Source organism: Xenopus laevis, chromosome 2S, assembly GCF_017654675.1.
Source record: "Xenopus laevis strain J_2021 chromosome 2S, Xenopus_laevis_v10.1, whole genome shotgun sequence".
Classification (NCBI taxonomy): domain Eukaryota; kingdom Metazoa; phylum Chordata; class Amphibia; order Anura; family Pipidae; genus Xenopus; species Xenopus laevis.
Window position 1 is genome coordinate 140,497,402 of NC_054374.1, and position 27,756 is coordinate 140,525,157.

General features: G+C 39.7%; 2 protein-coding genes and 1 long non-coding RNA gene across 4 annotated transcripts in view; 1 reads left to right on the forward strand and 2 right to left on the reverse strand.

Annotated features, from left to right (window-relative positions):
* Window positions 1-1,841: 1,841 nt before the first annotated feature.
* On the reverse strand, window positions 1,842-10,971 carry LOC121400698. Its single transcript, XR_005965923.1, has 2 exons — window positions 10,843-10,971; window positions 1,842-2,182 (listed from the first exon to the last, which is right to left on the reverse strand). It is a non-coding gene; the product is annotated as an uncharacterized LOC121400698 (long non-coding RNA).
* Window positions 10,951-14,069, forward strand: cox14.S (cytochrome c oxidase assembly factor COX14 S homeolog). The gene is made up of 2 exons (XM_018250172.2): window positions 10,951-11,105; window positions 13,661-14,069. The coding sequence occupies exon 2, from the start codon at window positions 13,668-13,670 to the stop codon at window positions 13,842-13,844; it is 177 nt and encodes a 58-aa protein (XP_018105661.1). The 5' UTR covers window positions 10,951-11,105; window positions 13,661-13,667; the 3' UTR covers window positions 13,845-14,069.
* A 2,225-nt stretch (window positions 14,070-16,294) lies between these two features.
* cers5.S (ceramide synthase 5 S homeolog) overlaps window positions 16,295-27,756 on the reverse strand; it is a 48,297-nt gene continuing 36,835 nt past the window's right edge. Inside the window, exons 7-11 of one of the 2 annotated variants that reach the window (XM_041583212.1) lie at window positions 27,016-27,144; window positions 25,246-25,352; window positions 23,626-23,782; window positions 23,250-23,279; window positions 16,295-17,216 (exon numbers count right to left, since the gene is read on the reverse strand). In XM_041583212.1, the coding sequence (XP_041439146.1) occupies window positions 17,073-17,216; window positions 23,250-23,279; window positions 23,626-23,782; window positions 25,246-25,352; window positions 27,016-27,144 (567 nt within the window). In that variant the 3' untranslated portion in view covers window positions 16,295-17,072. 2 annotated transcript variants of the gene reach the window in all.

Genomic DNA, 27,756 nt, shown 5'->3' on the forward strand with positions numbered 1-27,756 from the left:
AACGGTGAGTTCTGATGTCATCAGTTATAAACGATGAGTTCTGATGTCATTTCTGTCACATGACTCACTGAAATTTGTGTATTATAATAAATAAAGTACCCCCAGTTGTAAAATATGAGGATATTAGAAGTTACCTCGGAGTTCCATGACCTGTATAAAAACACTCGGCCTTCGGCTTCATGTTTTTATATGGTCATGAAACTCCTCGGTAACTTATAATATCCTTATAATTTAAAAAAGGGGGTACTTTATTCACTATATATTTAACTTACAACTTTTTTTTTTTAAAGAGTAATTTTTATTGAACTTTACAACATAAAGAGTAGAGAGAAGAAAGCAAGTTAAGAGAGGAAAGAAAAGAAAAGAAAAAAGGGAGGGGGGAGGAAAGTGTGGCTGAAGATTGTCAATCAATTGTTAATGGAGGTGGCAGGTGATTCGATCCAAGGATTCCATATATTCTCAAATTTCTTTGGGCATCCTCGGGCAAGGTACATGAGTTTATATAGTTCCAATTGCGAGTTAATTAGTCCAATCCATCTACTCAGCGTCGGAGGCGAAGGGCCCATCCAGTGAAGGGCAACCACTTTTTTCGCATAGAATAGAAGCAATCTCATCAGACATCTAGTATTTACTCTAGGTATCACCGAGTCAAGAAGGCTAACTTACAACTTTTAAACAAAATCCCACTTTAAAATATTAAAAAATGGCAGTGTTTTAACTTTTTTTTTATAACTTTTTGGCATACAGGATATGATGTCACGGACATAAGATTGAGCAGGATGTAACTTCATCTTATCAGTTTGACTTTTATCAAAATTCGTCTGGTAAAAGGGTGCGAAAATTCATTAGCGACGGTCTCTTTCACTAGCGAATTGTCCTCTACGCCTGTTAGTAAATTGGCAATGTCCCTGCAGATGGGACTTCTGGCGGATTTTTCGGCACTTCGATCGTTAGTAAATTTGCCCAACAGAGTCAACAAGTTCAGTCTATGGCATCTTACAGCAGCCCCTCTGGCATCCCGCGTTAAAGACTGCAACCACTTGAAAATTCTATGGAAAAGCACGGCGTTCATTCATCAAAGTTTTTTCAGCATTTTTTTCCAGAGCAACTACTTCAGCAGAACTTACTTGATGCTTGAATTTTTCCCATTGACTTTACAGATTATGTGAGGTCTGAAGTGGTGTAATAGAATGTCGTCAAATGCAGCGTCAAATAAAACACACAATGTGAATAAATCCCCATTTAGTTTACACAGCTTTTACACCATCAACGTTTAATTGTTTTACACAGTCTTTCATTACAAACATAATAAAAAGTTAGTTCCATGGTACAAGAAATTTCCAGCACCTTGAGCTTCGGCTGCTCTACGGGACGGTATCCAGGCTAACAGACATTTTGGTTTCTGACCTCTATTTACTACAAATTGTTATTTTACACACCGAATGTGATAAATATGGTCAATAATCAGTTGCTACTGGAGATATAACTGCAGGCCCACTGCTCCCCCTACAGCTGCATATGAAAAGTGGAAATTGAAATCAGTAGTAAATCCATGTGGTTCTAGAGAATAGTCCCAGATAATTTCTCATCAGAAATCCAGTACAGTGAAACAAATAAAGCACCATGTAAATGCACTAGCATTAAGGAATACCTACAACATTATGTTTTTAAATAGTCTCATCCATACCCAGTTATGACCCAGATTAGCCAGAACCAACCCATTCCCCCCCACGCACAATTTTCCAATCAGCCCAATCCATTGGGGGTCCTTAATTTGGGAAAGTCCTGTTAAATTGTGGTCTTAGGGTGTTATAGACACGAAACATCACAGAAACCGGCGAGTCTTCAAAATGTGGGTTTATTTTATCACAGCACTACAGGTTTCGGACCTCTAGGATCCTTCCTCTGGTGCAAGTTACAAACAGTGTAATTGAAATGACCTTTTAAACACTTCTTTTACCCATAATCCCCAGTGTATCCACAGCTCCATCTGGTGGCCAGCGGAAAGAATGCATCAGCATAATTACAAGCATATGAATACTATGTTGCCATCTATTCAATAAACACCAATAGTACTTCTTAGTAGTGTTACAAATGTATCAATAGTAATAAGGGTTTTCCTCACAACTTTAGATCTGTTACAAAGTTCGTATGTATTCAGAGTCATCCAACGTGTTTTCCACTGTAAAAGATATATATAAGTTAATGTTTTACGTTTAAATAAAAACTTTTTTACAAAAAGCATTTCAGGCTCCAGGCCTCATTAATTCCAAATGGTTCAATGCAATTTAACCTATCCATCCATTTTGCCTTGCGTTGCAATAACATTTTTTTCCTGTCTCCCCCTCTTTGTGGTCTTTCCACTTGTTCAAGAACCATCCACCTTAAGCTTGCTGCATTGTGTTTGGCTGTATTAAAGTGTTTCCCCACAGGTGTATGTGTTTTCTTTTCAGTTGGGTTAAATGCACCTATGGACCTCTTATGTTCACTTATAGGAACACGCACAAGGCGTGAGGTTTGTCCTACATACAGCATCCCGCAGGGACATTTCAATGCATACACCACCCAATCTGAGTTACATGTACAATATTGTCTTATAGGGATTTTATTGCCATTGTGGGGGTGTGTAATATGGTCTTCCTTTATGATAGAATTGCAGCTGCTACAATTAAGACAAGGCAAGGTACCATTCTTAGGTGTACTTAGGAATCTAGTGGTGGGTTTCTGTTTCCCAATATCTGCTCTGACCAAATGGTTGGAGATATTCCTACCTCTTTTATATGAAAAGAGTGGGCGTTCACGGAATAATTTGCCAAAATTGTGGTCATGTCCTAAAATGGACCAATGTTTTCTAACGATTCCTTCAATTTGTTTACTGAGGACACCGTATTCAGTCACAAAGGGTATCCTTCTATCCCCTTTGTGTGTTTTCTTTTCTTTCAGTAGTGTCATCCTACGTAAGGCTAGGACCTCATCCCTTATCTCACACAAGGTGTCTTTATTGTAGCCTCTGGCTGCAAACTTTTTTATTAGTTTCTCAGCGGCATCAAAGTATTTTATGTCGTCTGAGGCTATTCTTCTCACCCTTAAGAATTGACCTTTGGGAATGCCTTTTATAGTGTTAGGGGCATGGAAACTGTCAGGCCTTAATATGTTATTTCTTTCTAAGGGTTTGCTGTACAATTCAGTAGTGATTTGTCCAGCATCATTGTTCACTTTGACATCAAGGTAGTGAATACTGGTAGTACTGTACTCGGCAGTAAATTTAACTGTTGGATGTTGTTCATTTAAGTAATTTAGGAACTCCAGAAGTAGTACCTCAGTGGATTTCCAAATTATGAAAACATCATCCACATATCTAAAGTAATAGGCAATCTGATCATTAAATCTCGCATTTTCCAAAATCATGCTTTTTTCTAACATGCACATGAAAATGTTAGCGTAGCTTGGGGCGAGATTACTTCCCATGACTGTGCCTTGTGTCTGGATCAAGTAATTTTCAGCAAACCTGAAGTAATTCTTTCTTAAGATCAATGCCATTAGTTCCAATAGAAAGTATACTTTATGATGGGCTATGGGTTCAAGGAGTAGCATTTGTTCAGCATAATGCATCCCCTCATCGTGTGGGATTGGTGTGTATAACGATTGCACATCAATACTACACAGGATCCACTCAGGGTCTATGCTGCCTATTGTCTCCAGGCGCTCAAGAAATCAGTTGTGTCTTTTAGACATTGGGGTATTTTTTCAACAATACATTGTAAGAATGTGGTGACATATTGGGATAGTGGCTGAAGTATAGACCCTATCCCTGACACAATAGGACGCCCCGAAGGTTTATCCAATTTTTTGTGTACTTTAGGGAGTATGTAAAACACGGGAATACGTGGGTGTGTAGTAAATTAGGAAGTTTTTAGTCTGTTCCGTAATTAAACCTGCTTCAAGGGCTCCCATAACAACATCATCCACACTTTTTTTAAATTCCCATGTTGGATCATGGTTCAGTTGGACATAATGCCCAGGTATATTCAATAATCTTAAAGCCTCGGCAATATAGTCCGTTTTGTTACTATAGACACATAAACTGGGTTATTTGTCAAGGAAACCCTTGAAGCCTTTTAAAGGAGAACTAACCCCTAAAAACGATTATGGCTAAAAATGGCATATTTTATAAAATTAATTTACCGGTATTGCACCAGCCTAAAAGCCTAAAGTTTCAGCTTGTCAATAGCAGCAATAATCCAAGACTTCAAACTTGTCACAGGGGGTCACCATCTTGGAAAGTGTCTGTGACACTCACATGCTCAGTGGGCTCTGAGCAGTTGTTGAGAAGCTAAACTTAGGGGTCGTCACTAATAATCCAGCAGAAAATGAGGTTGGTCTGTAATATAAGCTGATGCCACAGGGCTGATTATTAAATTCTGATACTGATTGCACTGGTTTCTGTGCTGCCATGTAGTAATTATCTGTATTAATTACCAATCAGACTTATATTGTGACATTTCTATTCTATATGTACTGTATATTGTGAGTGGGTCCCTAAGCTCAGTAAGTGACAGCAGCACAGAGCATGTGCAGTGAATCAGCAGAAAAGAAGATGAGGAGCTACTGGGGCATCATTGGAGACACAGATCTTTACTGCTAAAGGGCTGTGGTTGCCTTGGGCTGTTACAGAAGCACAAACCATAATGTACAACATTTCTAGCTACTTCTTTAGTTATGATTTAGTTCTCCTTTAAGAGCATTACAAATTACAGTAGGATTACATTACGCTCTGTATATGTCAGTGTTTCCTGCAACACTGTGTCACACAATGGATTGGCTAGGCAATTTACCAGGGATGCTGGTTATTCTGGCCCAGCAGAACCTAAAGACTGGGCTGGGTTTCAGAGACATTACATCCATGATGGAGTGGCCAACCAACCAAACCTCAGCCCCCCAAAACTCTCCAAAACCAATCCCCACTTGCTGATATTAAATCATTACAGATGTTAATCAATGATTGATTTTTAGATAGTTTTTACAAAATGTCTTGTATTGTTAAGGGCTCTTCTGGGTCGTTCCTCAGAAGCCATTTCAATATTTTGCACTGATGAGATGTAAAAAGATCAACCAGGCTGTCTGTCAGTTTAAATGTATGCCTCTGAATTATTAGGCTGTGTCTGTGCAATTAAATCATTTGTTTTGGATACATCATTTCCAGCACAGACATAAAGCAGGAATAAGTATATCTCCTCCTATAATTCCAAAAGTGAGGGTTGCAGACTCTCATTTTTGGTTTTGAAGACATGTGAATAACTTCTATTTTCAGAAGGATTTTATTGAAAAGCTGAGCTAAGCGTAAATGATTTTGGTGATCACTAAAGCATATATTCATCTACTCCGTCCGATGAATCAATGCACTGTATTTATACTTTCTATATTGATGTACTTGTAAAATATGGTTAGGGAGGTCTGCTTAGCAACAAATACTCCTTTACACCCGTAGGGCACCCTCCTATATATATCATGTCAGCTGCACCAAAATAATATAGCAGCTGTGTAAAACAATGGGAAAGGCAAACCTTTCCACAAGTATTGCCAATTACTAGGGTTTACTTATTCAGAATCATTTGAGGTTAGTGTCAAGTTATTTACCACATTAAATGGGGGGATTCTGCACGTAGAGAGACGGTATTTCAGCACACGCGCAGTTGGAGAAGTTTGCTGGCTTGCGACAACTGCGCATGCCCCGAATTGGACGGAAATTTCCGATCTCCCAGTCAGCTTACCAAGGACCCAGGATGCATGGAACTCCGCTGGCAGAATCTGCACCAAGGGGTTAGTAGAAAGTATGGGGCATTTCCCAGGGGGGGGTTAGTTAGCCTGGGGGAGGAGGGAGGGGGTCTACCTGCGGTGGGGGGTATGGGGTTTTTGTATACAGGGTTGAATTCTCCTTTACGGATTTAGCTGATCACATGTAATGTAAGGTGGCCATAGACGCAAAGATCCGCTCGTTTGGCGATTGTAACGTAAGGTGGCCATAGACGCAAAAATCCACTCGTTTGGCGATTTCCCCGATATGCCATTAACGAGCATGGCTATATCGGGGGTAATCTGAACGTTCAGCCGTACAGCCGAAGTATCCGATTATGATGGCAATGGGCTCCGGCGGGATCAGTCGGGTCAAAATCAAACCTGTCTGATTGACCAAACGACCAATCTCCGGAGGACGAAAAATGTCAGCACTCTCCACACACGATCCGAAAATTGTACGAATCCTCGATTCGTACGATAGAATCTGTGCGTCTATGGCCAGCTTAACTTGCATTTGCATGTTTTCATCTAGTCAGGCCATACAAGGAAAGAAAATACATGAATTTGTACCTTTTAATAATAGCCTGTAATTCATCCGCATTAAGTTCAAAAGCCTTCAAGCTGTTTTGATCAACAATTACTGAAGTAATTTAATTGCTTTCACGTCAAAAGCTTTCAAAGGGGATGGAGGACTAACATCACATTCTTGGTTTCTCTACGCACTGCACTGGTTTCTCTATGTTTCATGTAAAACGAGTGCACTACATAAATACAGAACTGTGCTCTTATTAGTGATACATATATTTATATTCCAATGCTTCCCCTTCTGCGGGGACATAGATTTATTCTAGTCATTAGTGTACAGAATGTACAAACAGCTTTAATTGTTCCTCTGAAATCTGAAGAAATGCCAAATCCATATACAATCCTGCCTGACTGTCAGCACTCACATACCATCCGACAGAGTAAAGGTTCTTAAAGGAGAAGGAAAGGTTTAATCACAGTGGAGTAGCAAATGTTCGTCACCCCCCAGTGATTATAACCTCATACCCATACCTCCCAATTGTCCCATTTTTCCTGGGACAGTCAAAATTTTTGACAGCTCAACCAGCAGTCCTGGATTGTTACTGAAATGTTCCAACTTTCTCTTTGATCTCCTGCACTGAACAGCCCAGGATATGTGGCAGGTGCACTTAGATACATTTGTTACAATTTAAGATAAGCAAAGAATCAATTGTAATTATTTAAGATAAGCAGGTCTCTTGTGGAAATTCACCTTCATAAGCAAAACTGTTATAATACATAAAACCCACAAAAGTATGTTCAAACTTTCCATAACCTGCCAAATTTTGCAAAATGGACATGACAATTAGGGGATGTGGTCATGAAATAGGCATGGCCAAACCTTTTTGTTCCTCTTTCCATTTTCCATTTTCCAAATGTTGGGAGGTATGTCTTACCCAATACCCCAGGCCAGTGCCCCTGTTAGTAAAAAACTGCACCGGCCCTGTGTACTTCTCAGACGATAAACTTATAAAATCGTCAGCAAATTATCGGCCCATGGGACCATCTCAGCAACCTGACTTTCATTTTTGGGCAGTATAATGTGATCCCAATTAGGCCCAGCAGGTTTATGAGCAAAGTAACCTTGCAAAACAGGCAGACCTTTCCAAGAGTGTCCAGCTTAAATGGGTGGTTCACCTTTAAGTTAACTTTTAGTATGTTATAGAATGGCAAATGTTAGCACCTTTTCAATTGGCCTTCATTATTATTTTATTTTATTTTTTTAAGAGTTTTCTTCTAATTATTTGCTTACTTCTGACTTTCTCTAGCTTTCAAATGACCCCCTTCTAAAAACAAATGTTCTGTAAGGGCAAAGACTCATGTGTCAATCACCACTTTTGAAACAAATTGCTGCGACTAATCTCCATACCGCAAAAGTCTCACTATTCATTGCAGCGATCAGTCACTGTGATTGCGGGTTTTTAAGAGCCTCGGCTACGAATCGCCACTTGTGTTTTCACCCTAAGGCTACACATTTACCGGTAATTGCTACCGTATATACTCAAGTATAAGCCGTCCAGAGTATAAGCCGAGGTACCTAATTTTACCTCCAAAAACTGGGAAAGTATAAGCCGAGTATAAGCCTAGGGTGAGAAATGCAGCAGCTTCTGGTAAGTTTCAATCAAAAAATTGAGGGTTTCTGCTCCCATTGGAGGTGCCGGCGTCTCGTTTTTGGACGCCGACGACCATTCTTGGATGCCGGCGACTATTCTTGGAAACTATTCTTGGACGCCGGCGACTATTCTTGGACGCCGTCGACTATTCTAAGACGCCGGTGACCGTTTTTGCGCTTCACTCGAGTATAAGCCGAGGTAGAGTTTTTCAGCATATTTTGGGGGCTGAAAAACTCGGCTTATACTCGAGTATGAACGGTACTTTTTATTGCTCATCTTTCTATTCAGGGCCCTCTCCTATTCATATTCCAGTCTCTTATTCAAATCAATGCATGGTTGCTAGGGTAATTTGGACACTAGACAACCAGACTGCTGAAATTTCCAACTGGAGAGCTGCGAAATAAAAACCTCAATAATTTGAAAACAAAACTGCAGATTGTCTCAGAATATTACTCTCTACATCATACTAAAAAAACAACAACCCATTTAAATGTAGAATTAGTAATGGACATGATATCACAATAGTAAAATGTCAGGTTTCAGTGATATTTTTAACAGGTCCTTACATGGGCGCTGCTGCGAGTCGAGCCACTCCTGGTAACTGAAAGAGCTGCAATTCCTATATTTAAATTGGAATTTCAGAGGAATTAATGTTCAAATCTTATCAATAAAAGCAGCAGCAAAGAGGATTTTTTTTCCAATCCTTATATGCTACCAGTGCTGATTTATCCTGGTGGCAAATGTTTTCATATATTGAAAGTATGAAATGTTGATAAAGTGGAATAGTGGACTGAAGATGGAGGAAAAGGGAATAATTGTAAATGTTTGAAATTATTTTGATCAAATGGAGTCTATGGGAGACCACCTTTCTGGATAGCGGGTTTCAGGAAAATGGATCCTATACCTGTAGTGAAAAAACAACAACTGCCTTTACAACAATTGTATGGTGGTTTTGCTGTAGAATAACAACATTGTTGGGAAAAAAAGACACAAGCTGGTAACAAGCCAAATGTAAACAACAGAACAGCAAAACAACAAGAGGGGAGAGCACAAGGGGGGAAGGCTGGTAGGAATGAAGAGGAAAGTCATAAGGAAATTAAAAGTTCTGGCATTGTGGCAACTAGAACATCTCAACAGAAGCAGGATGAATACAAAAAGGCAGATGGAATCTGAAAAGAGAAAAGGGTTGAGTGAAACAGAAAACAGAATACAAGAGAGGCAATTGGACAGGATAGACAGTGGGAAAGTAAGAAGTGTATATATATATTACACCACTGGGTGGCACTGTTTTACTGGAGTAGCAGAATGGTACCTCCTCGCTTTGAACCACAGTTATTTAGTGTTCTTACAAGAATAATAGCAATATGTAGATAATAATCTATGTACAAATAAACTGCTTTTATATTTAGTAATATAGGTCTGACTCAATTCTGCATGGCTGTGGGCAAGTTATACAATGCCTTGGATTGTCTGCCACTAAATCTACATTATAAAATCTTTATGGAATGGTATTTATTGTATGGTATTTATTGTGCCTGAAACACTGGGATATATTTACTAAAGTGCAAGTTTTTTTCTTGTCGAACTCTGTCCACATCTGAAATAAAAATATCTCGTGTATTTTCACAGAAACATCACAAGAGTTATTAAAGGGGCATGTTATTGAATGGCTAATTCTAAGCAATTTTTCAATTGGGCTACATTTTTTTTCAGTTTCTGAATTATTTGCTTTCCTCTGACTCAACAATCAAATGAGGGTCACTGACCCCCATCTAAAAATAAATGCTTCTCCTATTCATATTCCAGTCTCTTATTCGAATCAGTGCATGGTTGCTAGGGGAATTTGGACCCTAGGAGCCAGATTTCTGAAATTGCAAACTGGAGAGCTGCTGAATAAAAATGACTCAAAAACCACAAATAAAAAAAATGAAAACCAAATGCAAATTGTCTCAGAATATCCCTCTTTACGTGATAGGAGTAGTTGATGTAAAGGGAAAAAGCTCTTCAATACATTCAGGGCTGCCATCAGGGGGGCACAGGGGGTACAAGTGTACCGGGCCCAGGCCTGAAGGGGGGCCCTGCAGTGCTGAACTTTTGAAAGAACCAGGCCCCCCTTGACAGTGCCGAAGCCCAAAGCTGTGCCGCCTCCTTCCGAAGTCCTGAATGCGGAAGTGCCGAAAAGCCAAATTCTCGAATGCGGAAGTGCCGATGTCTCGAATGCGGAAGTGCCGAAAAGCCGAAGTCTCGAACACGGAAGTGTCGAAAAGCCGAAGTGTCAAATGCGGAAGTGACGAAAAGCCAAATAGCCGGAGTCCTGAAGCGGCGAAAAGACCCGAAGTCACGAAGTCACGAAAGGAGGCGAAGTTGAAGAATTGAAGATGTCCTGAAGCCACAAGTTTGATTCCTCTGAACACCAATGTGTGTTTTTTTATTTTTTTTAATCCCCTGGCCACCAATGTTATTTTAATACTCTATAGGCCCCTGCCACCAATGCTTTTTTAAAAAATAATCTCTGGGGCCCCAATTTCTTTTAACTTGTAAGGGGGGCCCTGGTCACCAATAGATTTTTATAACTTGTTTGTGTGTGGGGGGGGGTTACCTTTTTTAGCGCTGATGTCTGCGTGGTCTTTTAACTGTGATGCAGAGTGGGCGGCATCTGGGGTGGGGCTTGGGGGCCGTGGTGGGTGGGGCCCCAAAAATGAATGTTGTTGTACAGGCCCCGTGATTTCTATATAATAAGTACATGAGAGAACATGGTGACTGTATTTACATATAACACGGGAGCTGCCATGCTGCTTAAATAAAATTACTCATCCGCAACAGCTAAAAAACCCAAAACAAATAAACAAATAGGATTATCCCCACATACCGCGATCACCTCACTCCGCAAGCGCGGAAATCTGCCTATTTTTCATAGTCCGTTCACTTTAAAGTTCGATGAGGGAGGAGGCAAAAGGCGCTCGGTGAAGTAGCCGGAGTATGTCCTATAATGGACAACGTAGTAAACGGGTCACGTGGTAATTGCGGAAGTGACGGCGAAGTATCGTGAAAGTCAAGTCCTTTGCGGTGTTTTGGTTGGCAACTCGTTTCCTGCGGGAGACAGTAACAAGCAGGGGAAGCTGCTGACTGAAGGTATGTGGGTATGTGCTGTTACTGAGTGCTCACTGCAGGTATAGGGTTCGTGTTGTGAAGCAGCACATGACTCTTGTACACCCCAGTCAGTGTAAGGGAGGGAGATGCTGTTGCACTACACCTGCAGTATGTCGCTATTGGTTACCCAGGCATCACTGCCAATGGCTCCTTTTTTGATAGAGGAGTTTAAAGGGGCAAATCACCGCTAATGTCCCATACTCTTACCAACTATGCACTTGGCCTTCATTTTTAATAGATTTTAATTCTTTCAAGTTTTCTCCAACCAAAAGCCTATTTTTATTATCACCTCTTCCACCCTCTCACTCAAACTGCTGTCTAGTTGCTAAGTATAAATGGGCCTAGTAACCAGCTGCTGAATAGCTGCCTAATTAATATATCACTGTCTATATCATTCTGATTTGTAGGTGAACTACCCATTTAAAGGAGAACAAACCACAGGTTCTTTTCACTGGGCTTATACTCTCACCCCAACATCCCCAAATATTCCCAGCTATAGTCAGGTGATCCCACTGGTGTCTAATAAAAGGGCAGCCAAGTTTGGGAGTTTTACTTTGAAAGCAGCAAGTAAGTTGCAGGTAAAACTTAGTCCCTTTGTAAAATGTATAATGAAACCATAGAATTCTTAATGAATCAGATGAAAATTGAGCATAGGACTGGCCAGATATGGGATGACTTTGATGTAGTTGGCCAGCTTAAATATATTGCAATATATGGACAAACAATCCCTGTTTGTTTAAAGGGTAAGGCATTTTTCAGTAGCAGTATGCACAAAATGTCGCTGTCTTAAATATATTGATAATGGGTTGAGTGCAGAGGAATCTTGTATTTATCCCCAAATATTCCTGCTCCCATATAGTGGTGCTAAAAACACAGAGCTGTGGGACTGGCAGCCACCATTTCTGGCCAACCGACATTTTACTGTCTGGGTGTGAGCATTACAAATAGGAGAGGGGGATGGTGGTCAGTACAATTTTCCAAAGATTTGTGTCCGATTCCTTAATGGTTGTTCTGTGCTGCAACTGCTACAAACGATCCAGGTATAAAAGAAGGATAAGGAACTCCAGCAGTGTTACTGCAAACTAACTTTTATTCCGGGTAGTGGTAAACACGACATGTTTCGGGTTCAATACCCTTTTATCAAGTGAATTGATAATCATTCACTCAACTGAACCGGAAACTTCATGTGTTTACCACTACCCAGAATAAAAGTTAGTTTGCAGTAACACTGCTGGAGTTCCTTATCCTTCTTTTATACTTTGATTGGGTGTGAGCATTGACCCGGAACATGCTCTGTGCGGCTGGAAGTCAAGCAAGTAGATACTGCAGCCAGGGGTGTAACTACAGAAGAAGCAGACCCTGCGGCTGCAGGGGGGACCACATGAGGCCCAAATAATGGGCAATTTCAACATGTATTGGTAAAATAGGGCAACCTCTGGATATGTTGGGGGCCCTAAAATGAATTTGCTGTGGGGCCAGTAACCTCTAGTTATACCACTGATGGCAGCAACTCGCCATACTGGAAGGTTCCTTAGTGCAGTTTGGGAGGGAACTATAGTTAATGTTTGCTTTTCATTCTTTTTTTTTTTTTTTTTTAAGACATTTGCACTGTTGTAACCAAAACTATTGGTTGAGTTCATGCATTCACCAGGTTTATAACTTGTCGTTCCAGCATGACTCGGCAATGTGCAAAGCAACTGACAAACTGCACACAAGATATTTTTGGCAGGACAGAATGTGAAACCTTCTAATAAAAAAAAAAACATTTATAGCTTAAAATCTTACAGGACAAAACACCCACTTGTTTAACATTAGTGCAACGGATAGGGCTTGTGCTGAACATACTTTTTGCCTATTTTTTAATGACGAAATAATTATGGATTTTGTTGTTTGTTTTTTTTTTTTAGCTTAACTGGGCAAACAGATAAACAAAAACTAGTTCCATTCTTACTTCCTGTGTGTTAAACTTGCAATGGTTTCACCCTACTTGCACTTGTCCTTTGTATCCTCTACTGCTGAGCAACAATGTTTTGGGAAAGAAAGCGTGAATTGGCTGTTTTAATGTTTTTCCTAACCAGAACATTAGACCTGCCATCTTTTTCTCCTGACAACTACTTCTACTAATTCATGGTCTGAAACTGACCAGCAGGTGGCGTTGTTGTAACAAACCTAGAGTACATGTATCCCTTAAATGAGAAATAATCCCTTTACCAAAAAAAATAAATGTGTATTTGTTTTATATTCGGCCTCCCTGATCAGATCATATACTTCTGTTATCTAGTTTAACCCTTGTGGGCTGATTTGCTTTATAGAACTCTTCTTAATGACTATTGGGCTGAGCTGGAATGTACACTTAAGTGGTTTAACATTAAAGATGATCCTTATTGGTGACACAGTTGATCTGTGAAGGTTAGCGGTGTGCTGGGAGTATGTCCCCATAAGTACCAATTGGACTTACCACTACTAGTAGATTATAAAGGAGGATAAAAGAACACTGTTGTTATTTGTTACTAACTGTTCTTTCATTTGTTTCCCAGGAAAGCAATGGCTTCTCCCAAACGCTTTGCAGACCTTGGTTACAGACTCTTTTCTGGATCCATGATGCTGCTGACCCTATATGGCGGTTATTTGTGCAGTGTCCGGGCTTATCGATATTTCCAGCGTAGAGAACAACTGCGCTTGGCAGCAGAAAACCAGACTGATGAAATTATAAAAGACTGAATCCATTCCTCTGGCTCCAACCTCGACCCACTCAACACTTGTCTGCCCTGTGCAGAACATCTTGTCTTTACCATGAATTGGCGCTTTCTTCCACTTGAGCTTCTGGGATTTGTGATGAAAATATCAATCTTTTGTGCATAAGTGATAACACCCCCCTTACCCGAATGTTCAGCAAGCAAAATGCTGAATATTTTTTTTTAATAAACCATACACCTTGTTGCCTAATATATAACATTTATAGACAGAACATTTACTCCAACACGCTCGCTAATACATTTCATAGCGATCGAAATTGGCTGGATTTTATCCTAGAACTGCTTCAGACTGATGTGTCCCATTTATTACAGGGGTATCTGAAATTTCATTGCAAGGTTTTACCCAGTATGTTAATGGGAGAATTGACAGAAGAGACTAAAGCAAGGGGGGTCACAACCTTTGTATCAGGACCCAAAAATGGGTCCTCATAATCCATTTATAGAGATATGTCCAACAGCCCATAGTAACATGAGATGCATTCATTTGTTCTAATACAGTTATTGGGGCTGCAAAGCAGATAAGCAAATATTATCATCATCAGCATGATTCTATTACATGTAATTATCTTAAAGGACCAGTAATGTCAATTTAAAAAAAAAAAATTGTTTGTATGGAATGAAAAAAACCCAACAAGACGTATGTAACTTTAAAATCACAAAGTCTTTATTAAAAAATAACTTACCGAAACTCCGCTTGCGCTCCTCTTCAAAAAAGGCGACAGGGCGACGCTCCATCGTGCGGCGCTCGATTTCTCCTCCCTGCCTGCTATAGGAGATAGCCAGGGAGGAGAAATCGAGAGCCACACGATGGAGCGTCGACCTGTCAGCTTTTCTAAAGAGGAATGCAAGCGGAGTTTCAGTAAGTTATATTTTAATAAAGACTTTGCGATTTTAAAGTTACATATGTCTTGGTGTTTGTTTGTTTTTTCGTTCTATACAAAAATGTTTTTTTAAAAAAAGACGTTACTGATCCTTTAAGTACCAAGAAACAGTCCCCTGGCCACAATGGCATTGTCAGCAGACGGGGGTGAGGTCTACATTTCTCTCCCCATCAATCTTGAATCAAGTGCTGCCTAGCAAATGCTACAAGACTCTGCAAATTGAAAGCAAATGCTGCAGCTACTTAGACAATTCAGGATGCAAAGTACAAAAAAACTGTCGATTATGGCTTTTTATTTTTTTGCACAGTGCATTGTAAATGACCCCTAATGTCATATAGATTAGTCACATCAGACTGGGATTGCACCAGAGACTGACAATTGCTTGAAGTTTCAGTTTGTCAATAGCAGCAATGATCCAGGACTTCAAACTTGTAACAGGGGGGTCACCATCTTGGAAAGTGTCTGTGACACTCACATGCTCAGTGGGCTCCGAGCAGCTGTTGAGAAGCTAAGCTTAGGGGTCGTCACTAATTATCCAGCAGAAAATGAGCTTCCCCTGTAATATAAGCTGATGCTACAGGTTTGCTGATTATTAAATTCTGATGCTAATTGCACTGGTTTCTGTGCTGCCATGTAGTAATTATCTGTATTAATTACTAATCAGCCTTATATTGTGACATTTCTATTCTATATGTACTGTATATTGTGAGTGGGTCCCTAAGCTCAGTAAGTGACAGCAGCACAGAGCTACTGGGGCATCTTTGGAGACACAGATCTTTACTGCTAAAGGGCTGTGGTTGCTTCGGGCTGGTACACAAGCCCAAAACATAATGTACAACATTTCTAGCCTACTTCTTAAGTTCAATTTTCCTTGTCCTTTAAAGTAGCCATAGACGCACAGATAATATCACACAAAACAAATCTTCGTACAATATCCGGTGCGTGTTTGGTGGGGAAAAGAGTGACCGATATTGGGCTGGATGGAAAATTTTGATCGGGTTCCTTTGAAGGCCCCCAAACATCGGCCATTGTTAGTGCTGAATCGTCAGATACAGGTAGAATTCTATTGTCTACCTGACGATTCAGCTCTACACTCGTGTATTAAAACAAATGATCTTTCTTGGAAATATCTTTTTCAAAAAAAGATCGTAATTGTTACGTCTATGGCCGCCTGCTGTAGATTACATAATAAACACTGCCAACTGAGTTGATTTTGGATTTCAGGGGTGCCCTAAAATCTACTCCAATAATCACTGTTTGTCTAACAAGATTAGAATTCCAGCAGTTAAACCACTGGCTCTATCTACATGTGCAGCAATGGCCAGTTTGTCTGAAAGAGAATGAAAGTTCTAATCAATTTGTTATTCATCCCCATGGGCAACACTTGCTTAGTTAGTTGGTAATCTAGACAGCAGCACTCTAGAGATGGTGGTGTAGTACTCCTCTCGTAAATGCAGAAGACAAACACATTGAAATAAATATCATGACCTTAGCTCCCAATCAAATCATGTTAAATATACAGGATGGGAACAACTGCAAATTAATCATTTTAATTGTGGGTGGAGGAGTATATTGGTCATTTAATAGGTTTTACACCAAATTCTACAAAACTCAGGCGGTTTAACAATCCTTTCTGCCCAATGGGCTGAAAAAAGAAAGGATTTCAGATCATGTACTTAATTTAGAAAAAATTAAATGACCACAATGTTTTTTTTTTTTTAGTTTTTTTTCTCCACAGAATAAAGTAAACAATGATATAAAATATTACATAGTAAGGCGCACACTTCTGATTAGGGATTCTACACCCAGCCTTTCATTGGGTTTTAGCTGTGTGACAGGCCCGGTGCTGTTTTCTGGTGGTAAAAGTTAAACTCACTTTAGACACCGCCTCCTTGTCAACACCAAGTGTTACACCTTTAGCTGATCATGTGACCATTGGTCCTATTCTGTCTGTTCCAGCTATTGCACTCAACAGTCTGGTTTGTGAAGCAGCTGAACTGCTGTGAGAATTCAGCAAAAAAACGAATGCTTTGGAGAGAGTTGAAAAGTCTGCAGTGTGTGTGCACGGAGAACAAACTGTGTAGTGGAAAGCCATTCTCTTTTAAACCAGATCAGATTCCTATTCCAGGTAGAATGTAAAAATGGAATAAAATCTGTCATATGGTGCAGGGGGGTATCCAGGTGCTTCACCAATGAGAGGTTGCTCCACCAGCGTTCAGGATTGGTTGTGTGCGGAATAAAGTAGTCCATGTCTCATGGGAAGTCTCTTAGGATAGATCCATCAGCCCATCTCCTGGAGGTATCCCAATAACTTATTCTTCAGCCCACTGACTGCTTGATGTTGTATGACCATTCACCCGGTTGGAACCATTATTGTGTATTGCTTTGGTGCCATTCAAAGCAGTATCCTCCTCTTCTGAGCTGCTTTCAACATCGCTGCGATCATCTTTCAGTACCTACCAAAAGCGGTTGAAAGGGAATTAGAAGGATTAAAGCTCAGTGTGAAGTGCACCTGACAAGTTCAAGGAGGTGAGATATTGCATTGCCTCTAACTGCCTGTTACTTCTTTTACATTACCCAGTAGATGCCAATTACAATAGTGTAATTTAATCTTAATAGGCCTCTCTTTAGCTTTCTGGCAGTCACTACTGAACGTGACCTTATTCTACGTGACCTTATTCTAAGTGACCAATACCAATAAGCAGCTGGTAAAGAGGAAAATGGGAATTCTCTCTTGTAATGTGATACGGCTTACTGTACAGCACGATCAATAGATAGATAGATAGACAGACAGACAGACAGAGTGGGTGGATAGATAGATGATAGATAGATAGATAGATAGATAGATAGATAGATAGATAGATAGATAGATAGATAGATAGATAGATAGATAGATAGATAGATAGATAGATAGACAGACAGACAGACAGACAGATACATAGAATAGATGGATGGATATCTAGATAGATAGGTAGACAGATAGATAGACAATAGATAGATATAATGGATGGATGGATAACTAGATAGATAGATAGATGTTAGATAGATAAATGCGCTATAATCTGGAATGCTTGGGACCTGGGGTATTTGGATAAGGGAATTCCATATCTAAAAAGCCATGACAGACACTCCAGGATGAGAGATTGTGAACAAATACTCCAACACTTGCCCCTGTTTCCTACACTCAGCCCTCCAATCTAAAACCATTTATTAGACAGAGCTCCCTGAATGCTCTGGAAAGTTGTGGTACATCTTCCTGTATTTACAAGCAGCATGGGACCTGCACCCATAGATATAGCACTGGCAAGGTATGGATACAACATCCCTGAATAAAACAAAGAATCCAGGGTACCATCTCATTTCACTTATTGAGCGTGCTATATCTGCTTATGTGCCCCAATATCGTTTAAGAAAAGTCACTCCATCATAGACTGAGAGGAAACAGATTCTCATGGGAGCAGGTTTCAACAGTGTGTGAGTGCGTCTGTGTTATTAAAGGTAAAAGAAATGCTTCCACTCCTTTCCTTTCCTACTTCACCTGCTTCCTGGGAAAGAGAAGAGGGTACGAGAGCTTATGCAAAATAATACAATTGTGTGGTGCTTCTACATCATAGTCCTCTTTTAATGAATCTATACCCTACTCTGTCTCTCTTTTTATGTCTTCCATTTCGCTTTCAGTAAAATGTAATATTGTTCCCACCAAGAGACTAATGGTGGCCATAGACGCACAGATCCTATCGAACGAATCGAGGATTCGTAGATTTTTGGATCGTGTGTGGCTCCCGGGTCCGAGGAATATACGGACGCGCTGTGAAGGTGACCCCGGGCGTCAGTAGCCGGTTACCCCAACAGTGCCGACTTCTTTCGTCCGGCGGAGATCGGTCGTTTGGTCATTCAGACAGCCCCGGAGCCAATTGTGCTTTGTAATCGGATTCAGATTACCCCTGATATAGCCATGCTCGTTAATGGCATATCGGGAAAGATCCACTCGTTTGGCGATGTCGCCAAACGAGCGGATCTTTGCGTCTATGGCCACCTTAAGGGTCTTTAAGGCATGCGCCACACAAAGAAGCGGCCTGTATAGCAATAGAAGACAGCTATAGAGATATACAGTAATATTTATAATAAAGGACAAATGTGTTCTTTTTAATGCATCAGAGAAATACGGAGGCACGCTGGTATTAGATTGTGTTTATTTTTTTAACTTTACTTTACCAGTACTGCTATAAGGGCATTTCTAGACTGTGGATCCTTTTCCTATGGATCATTATCAGATTGCACAAGTATAGTTAGTAAAGGTGGCCATAGACGAAAAGATCCGCCAAACGAGCCCATCTTTCCCCGTTATGCCACTAACGGGCATGGCTATATCGGGGGTAATCTTCAGATTACGATGAGAGCACAATGCGCTCTGGCAGGACAAAACCAAACCTGTCCGATTGACCAAACGACCGATCTCCGCCGGACGAAAAATGTCGGGACTCTCCACACATGGTCCGAAAATCGTCCGAATCCTTGATTCGTACGATAGGATCTTTGCGTCTATGGCCACCTTAACAGCTATTATATTCCTAGTAAGTAGTAGTGACTATGGTAGGGTACTGAAGTTACCGCCTATGAAATCTATGTTTTGCCTCCCTCCACTCTTCTCCTATTCTTCAAGGGGCAGATTTATCAAGGGTCGAATTAAAAATTCAAATTTCGAATGAGGGATTTTATTAATGGCCAAAACTGTCAAATTCGACTAAGGAATTGTTAAAATTAGATTCAAGTTTTTTTTTTATTAAAAAAAAAATTAGAATTCGATTTTCTAAATTTATCATACTCTGACCCCTTTAAGAACTCAAATTCGACTATTCGTCACCTAAAATCTGCTGCTTGCAGCCTTCCTGACATTCGAGTTTATTTCAGAGAAAAAACAAATCAAATTTGATTCAATTTCGATTCCAGTTTTTGGGTCGATCCTATTCACCCCAGTAAATATATAAATAAATTTGGATTGGTCGAATTTTTAGTTCATGGGAGTTTATCCGAATTTTAAAAAAACTCCCATGAATTCGAAATTCGACCCTTGATAAATCTGCCCCTAAATGTTCTGAAGGACATGTACCTATTTCATGTTACTGTATGTTTAGCATTGTGTTGGTAGCAGCCACCTATGTACTAAGCTGTGTAACCTTTACTACAGAGAATAATTATACACATACTGAGACTGATTTGCAATAGGCGCTAACCTGCAACCCCTACAGATCTTTGCTTTCATTTTCCAACTTGAAGTAGTCTGTTCAAAACTGATTTCTGATTGGTCGCTTCTCCTTTCTTGACTGTGCCAATGACTCAACCTATGACTGCTGGTAAAATTCATGCGTAATGTGATGTACAAGAGATCCAAGTTAATGACATCATGTGTTAATATTGGAAAGGCAGGGGGTGCATTGTTAGCATTCTACTAGAAGGGAATCGTTCATATTTCAATATTTATAAAGTCACTAGCATGATCATTTATCAAACCATTTTTGTGTATATTGGCACTGTAAATGTTTCTTTTACTGGTTTTTTTTTCCAAGTGTGCATTTCAACAAAACCGTAGCTGCCCCGTGTTCTACGGTACAATGATAAAACACTGTTAATATAAATGCCATGTCGACTGGCAGCAGTTCTGGGTACAGCTAGGCCTGTTACCTGCCACTACTTAAAGGGATAATGACATGGGAAAACGTTTTTTTTTTTCAAAATGCATCAGTTAATAGTGCTGCACTGAAATTCATTTCTCAAAAGAGCAAACAGATTTTTTTATTTTTTTATTGTCAGTTTCCCAGCTGCCCCCAGTTATGTGACTTGTGCTGTTATGTGCTTACTGATGTACTGCAAGTTTGAGTGATATCGCCCCTCTTCCCCCCCAGCAGCCTAACAACAGAACAATGAGAAGGTAACTAAATAACAGCTCCCTGATACAAGATAACAGCTGCCTGGTAGATCTTAGAACAGCACTCAATAGTGAAATCCAGGTCCCACTTCGACACATTCAGTTACATTGAGTAGGACAAACAACAGCCTGACAAAAAGCAGTTCCATCCTAAAGTGCTGGCTCTTTCTGAAAGCACATGACGCAAAATGGCTGCCTACACACCAATATTACAACTAAAAAATACACTTGCTGGTTCGGGAATGAAATTTTATATTGTAGAGTGAATTATTTGCAGTGTAAACAGTGTCATTTATAAATAAAAACTCCACCATAAAAATCATGACAGAATCCCTTTAACCAAATAGTTAATTTGCCCATCCAAATCCAGACAACCTGCAGGTTTGGAGCAGGGCCGGCCCATGCACCAATAATCCAGAATATGCAAAATGCAATAAAGACTAAACAAAGCTGCTTGTGGGGGGGGGCACTGGAAGGGGCGGGCGGGCGGGAAGGGAGGACAAGAGTAGGCATGTGGTTTCCACATATTTAATGCCCCTGCAACAGGCCATTTCCTTAGGGTAATGGTACACCATGTTTTTCTCCAGAAAATGAATACTTGAGTTAAGCTCAATTTTCTCTACTGGTGGAGAAGGCACATGGTGTCCCATATGCCAGATGGTGGAGGGAAAAAAGAAGAAAACTTGGATGTTCCAGTTCAGCATTTATTTGGGAAGGAGGGGGGATTTTACAATTTATTGCAAGCAGTTAAACACTTTAATTCATGCAGAGTAACCTAGGAGGAAGGGAGGTATACGGTTTTTAATAGACTGTACTGTGTGTTTATTTATATACCCATAGCTTATTATTATAAGCAGTGGCAGTAGGAGAAGATGGCAGCAGTCATTAACCCCCAGTACATGTAACAGAGAACTGTACCCTGGCAAGTCTGTCCTTTTGTGATTTGAATTTGAGATCTGAATAAGTCAAAGAATCAGCAGTGGGAACGCTGCTGGGGCTCTGATTGCACCTACTAAAGTGTCTTTCTGGAGCATGGTTAAGTAAGTAAGGTTTTCCGGTACACGGTTCTACTTCAAACCTAACAGGCGACACTGTGTTACTCTCTTTGGCGATAAATTATTTTCCGCAAACAAGGCACGCATTTGTGTAGCAATGCACTAAACTGCAGAATAATGAATGACTGGATGCATACAGATCTTGCAGGAGTTCTCTCAATGTTAAATTATATTAATTATATATTATCAAGCTTCAAATGGAAGTTCACCAAAAATAATAACTTTCACTATGATGGAAACAGTAGTAGTCTCGGCAATTTTGCTCTTCAAAAAAAAAAAAAAAAAACTCATATAATCATTAAATATTAAAATGATTTTATAGTCAAACAGGAAAGCATCAAATCCAGGATTTGGCAGGATTTAGATTTGTTCAATCTCAATCATGTGTCATGTGACTTTGAAATGGAATATTTAGTTTCTGCAAATCTGAATTTAAAAAAATGAAGGTTTGGATTTGGTTCTGTATTGGGATGAATATTCCGTGGAGGATTCAGATGAATCCAGAGATTATGGATTCAGTGTGCCCCCTACAATCAAATGGAGGTTTCAAAAGAGGTACAGACACAACACACTTTTTGTCATACCTCATAATGATCAATACGATCACAAATACCAGTTAAGAATAGTTGGATGCACAAAAGAGAGCTAAATGCTTACAATACTACTATTTAAAACATACTTAAAGGAAAAGAAAACCTTCAAAAAAAGTAAATGTAAAATTGATGAGGGTGCTATTCTTAGCACTTTTGCAATGTACATTCATTATTTTTATTTTTTTTTAATTCCAAGATATTAAGGGATACATATACTGTTAATATGAATGAATTTTATTACAACAGCGCCACCTGCTGTCATTTTCCCACCAGTCTGACCAACATCAGAGCAGCCTCTTTCTTTCTCCTGACGACTTCCTTGACTACTTGTGACTGGTGGAAAAAATGACCAGCAGGAGGCGCTGTTATAACAAAATTCATTCATATTAACAGTATATGTATCCTAAATAAATAATGAATGTACATCGCAAAAGTGCTTAAAATAGCACCCTCATCAAATTTACATTCACTTATTTTTAAGGTTTGTCATTTTTGGGGAACTCTCTCTTTATTCAGATTATCCACATACATTTTCTCTAATGTATAGATAGGTGCACGATTAAATGTTAAAAATTAAATATTTAGTTAGGACACTATGGATTTTAATCTCTAAATGTCCTTATTGAGGCTCCTGCAATAATAAGTGTCAGACAATGCTGGTTATGGGCATAAATAGATCAGCTATTAGATGCATGTGATGCTTTAGAAAATGCAGTGAAGACACAGGCCCAGATTTATCGGAGAGTCACATTCCATGCATACTGCACAATAAATCCCATTGTCTGCTGTAGGGATTAATACTGCAGTGTCCGCCGAGATGAATCTGGGCCAGAGTTAATAATGAAGGCAATGAACATGCACGGGCAGGTAGAGAAGAAAGAGTGAAGAGTGGCTGTAGTAGCAGGAAAAACTTACAGGCAAAGGTTGATATTTTCCAGTTCCAACCTGACACAGAGAAATGGAGGGAGAAAAAGAGTGAGGTGCCGAGCACTAAGACATAAGAAGTTCAACCGTCACTTTGGTAGAAACTGGCACTCGGCAATTTCACCAGGAGAAACTCCTGGAAGTTTACGGTGACTTCACTATAACCAAGAGGAACATCGATAATGAACAAGATGCCAAGAAAGAAAACTATAGGAGAGTAGAGTAGAGTAGAGTAGAGTAGAAAGGGGAAAAGGGCCAGAGACGATCTCATTTAGAATGAAAGCGAATCTCATAGGTTTGTCGGTTTACTAATAAATGTACAGGTTCAGCTTATATAAAGAATCTGCTATGGACAAAAAAAACCTACCTTTCCCCTTATCATTGCCTTGTATGCAATGTGAAGTATGAGGTAAGACCATATGATGTGAAGAATCTGCAGGACCAGGAGGAGACCATTAAACAGCCACCAGGAAGGATATGGACCAATAAGGTCCCAGCTCTCAAACATTGTGGTGTTCAAGATCCTGTCATTAGAGGAAAAAAATGAATGCAAAACAGATGTCATCACCCAAAAACCTCTTTATTGCATAATGAATTGTAAGCAACTAATACATATGAATTACAAGTTTATATTTTCTGCACTACTGGTTTCTGACTCATGAAGCAATGTAGCAGAAGTTGCTAAGAAATACATTAGGTAAAAAAAAAAAACTCCTTATGTAAAAAACTAATTATCTCAAAAAAAGTACATTATGGGGCAGATCTATTAAGGGTCGAATTGAAAATTATAATTTTATTTATTTATTTTTTTTTTTTAAAGGTCAAAACTCTCAAATTTGACTAGGGAATTATCCAAACTCAATTCTAATTTGATTTTCAAGATTTATCATACTCTGGCCCTGAATTTGACTATTCGCCACCTAAAACCTAAAACCACCTAAAACCTACCAAATTACTGTTTATGTCAATGGGAGAGGGTGAGGGATTAATCTGGAGATGTTTGCAGCCTTCCTGACATTCTATATTTTTCTTTTTTCTGAGAAAAAACTTGAAACAAGTTTATTGAATTCGATTCGAGTTTTCGCGTAGTTTAAAATAGTCAGAGTTTAAAAAATTCGATTTTATTAATAAATTCCCCAAGTCAAATTTCGAATTTAAGGGCGTTTTAAAAAAACTCACATGAATTCAAAATTCGACCCGTGATAAATGTGCCTCTAGATGTCAATGCTGTGTCAGAAAAGTAGAAAGATAAGACTAACAATTAGGGATGCAACGAATCCAGGATTTGGTTCGGGATTCGGCCAGGATTCTGCCCAGCCGAACCGAATCCTAATTTGCATACGCGTGACCTTTTGTCACAAAACAAGGAAAATCTTTTTCCCCTTCCCACCCTTAATTTGCATATGCAAATTAGGGTTTGGATTCGGTTCGGTATTCGGCCAAATCTTTCACAAAGGATTCGGAGGTTCGGCCGAATCCAAAATAGTGGATTCGGTGTATCCCTACTAACAATATAAAGTAACATGGTTAAGTTAGGTGTATAACCCTGTTTTTGGGTGGACTTTCCAGTTATCTCAAAAAAGTACATCATGCTATGTCAAAAAATAAAAAAAGAGGTCTAACGTAAGGAGTAAGGGTTGGGTGGGGGGCGAAGCTTAGGAAAATTAGGATGAGAATTGGATTGAAAGCTTGCTTGCTGTATTGGACCATAACTGACATTTTTGCAGTATGACAGTTTATCTATACCTTACAGGTAGGCAAGTGTAACCTCAAAAAATAAAACTGCCACACAGGGGTAAAAACCAGAAAAATGTAGATAACATTTAATTTAGTAAAACAAGTGGCACATTTCTGTTCAGTGGCAACACAGGGGTCCTGAATGGCAGGTGGTTCAGCCATAGGGTTTCCAGGAGATTCTGAAGTAAAGTGTATATATATATATTTGCGCTAGTGTTCTCTTAAACAGCATAAATATGTGAGAACTTACCATAAGGGATAAATTATAAGTCGCGTTGTAACAAACACAAATGCGAAGAACATGAAGAAAGAGTCGCACAAACGCTGGAATTTTGCATAGTTTGTCAATTTTGCTGCCTTTGGAGGGAGAAAAAAGAAAAATTTGGCTGAATTTTCAAGAGAAAATGCCTTTGTTGTGACAGAACAAGCAGTGAATGCAGTACCACACTAAGGACAATGGCACATGGGTGATATGTGCTGTGTTTTTCACAGGTGCAGCCATGGGCACAGGAGATCCACTGAATGGAGGGGGAGTATTAACATTTTATCATCCAATTGCCAAACAGGAAAAACATTCAGGAGATAAAAGGCTTGTAATCACCCCTTGTGCCATTACCCTTAAAGGAGAAGGAAAGGCTAAAACTAAGTAAGCTTTATCAGAAAGGTCTATATAAATACACCAGTAAACCCTCAAAGTAATGCTGCTCTGAGTCCTCTGTCAAAAGAAATTTCTTTCCTTCTATTGTGTACACATGGGCTTCTGTATCAGACTTCGTCTTCAGCTTAAACCTCCTTGCCCCCAGGCTCAGTTTGCTCCTCTTCCCCCCCCCCCATCTCTGCTATAATCTGAGCCCAGAGCTATAAGTGAGCAGGGAGAGACAGGAAGTGATGTCACTCCAAGTAAATACTGCAGCTGCTATCCTAAACAAACAGAGAGAGCTTCTAGAGCTTTTTAAAACATTAGACAGAATAAATATAGCGTTCTAGCTTGCACTATTACAGCTAATATATTGGCAGTAAAATGCCTCCATAGCTTTCCCTCTCCTTTTTATGTTTTATGTTTAACATAATAGCCAGAACACTACTTCCTGCTTTTCAGCTCTCTAACTCTGAGTTAGTCAGTGACTATAAGGGTGGGGCCACATGGGACATAACTGTTCAGTGAGTTTGCAATTTATCCTCAGCATTCAGCTCAGATTCAAAAGCAAACAGTTATGACCCCCCCCCTCTCAAGTCACTGATTGGTTACTGCCTGGTAACCAACTAGTGGAAACCAAGACAGCTGAAAAGCAGGAAGCAGTGTTCTGGCTATTATGCTACACATCCAGTCACTCCAGCCTTTATACATTACATTTTTGCCTAACTAACTATATTAGAAACATTTTTTTATTTTGCACAGCCTGTCTATTTACCCAGTTTTAATTTTTATACTGAACAATTCCTTTGAAGGGACAGTAGATCTTGTTCAATATGAGTGCCATGAATAGGGCTTTATGCTGAACAAACTTTTTCAGGTTAGCGAGGATCAAATATTATGTCAGATAGGTGGGGGTTCAGTACGACACTACTCCACCAAATGCAGGGGGACAGAGAGTGCAAATGCAGTGCACCGTTAAAAGTTACTCTAAAGGAGGCCATAGACAGGCAGAAAAAGCTGCCAAAATAGGTCCATTAGACCAATTTATCTGCCCATGTATGGGGGCTTCCGACGGGTCTTCCAGATCGATATCTGGCCACGATATCGATCGGGAAGGTTTAATTTTTTCACCAACCAACCCGTATAAGCCCATTGCTCCTCGTTGTAATCCGATTGTTCGGCCTTGATGTTCGGTTTACCCCGATATAGCCCTGCTGTTGGTGCGCATATTGGGGAAAGATCTGCTCGTTTGGCGATGATGTCAGACGAGCAGATCTCTTCATGTATGGCTTAAGTCACACTGGACCCAAACCCTACCCAGATTTCAGACCAATCATGTCAGTAATCTTTGCCATAAGCTATAGTTCATTAGTGAAAACTTACCTCTAGAAAAAAATCTGAAGCATCATGCAAGCACATGACCAAGGTCCCAACACGCACCATGTTATTGACATAAGAAAAAGAGATTAGTCCAACTGTGGCCAAATGATGAATAAACATGATCAGGAAATCCTGCAAGGGAGAAAAAGACATTTCTGATTAAAAAAAAACCAATGCAAATAAGATTCCCTAGATCGATGAAATATGATTCAATTGCATAGTGTAGCAAGATGTAACAAAGTGAGCCAAATGAACACTAAGAGCCACATAGAGCACTGCACTGCATATGGATAGTGAGAAACTATACAAGGGTATATGAATTAACTAAACATTTACACAGTGCATGTTTAATATATCTCTAGGTATATTTCTAACTAACTCGCTACTACTCCAAGGCAGTTCAGAAAGCAGAAATTGCCTAGAAAGCTCTCTGCAGTCATTAGTATGTCCCACTAATTGGGTTCTAAGAAATTGCGCTGCTCCGCATGCTACATTATAGAGCGTAAAAGGCAGGCAGATAATTACAGATCTCAGGAGAGAAAAAAAAAACAAGAGTGATTCTTTTATAAGGAGAAGCATAATGACTGCAATTACTTGCTGGGCATGAACACTGGGCTGTGGTGATAAGAGTTATCTGTCCATTAACTTTCATTCAGCTTAGAGGACACAGCAAGAGTGGTCACAAGACTGTTCTCAGCTGCCCAGTTCAATGGGCTTAGGTTTGCAACAATAACACACTGTCTG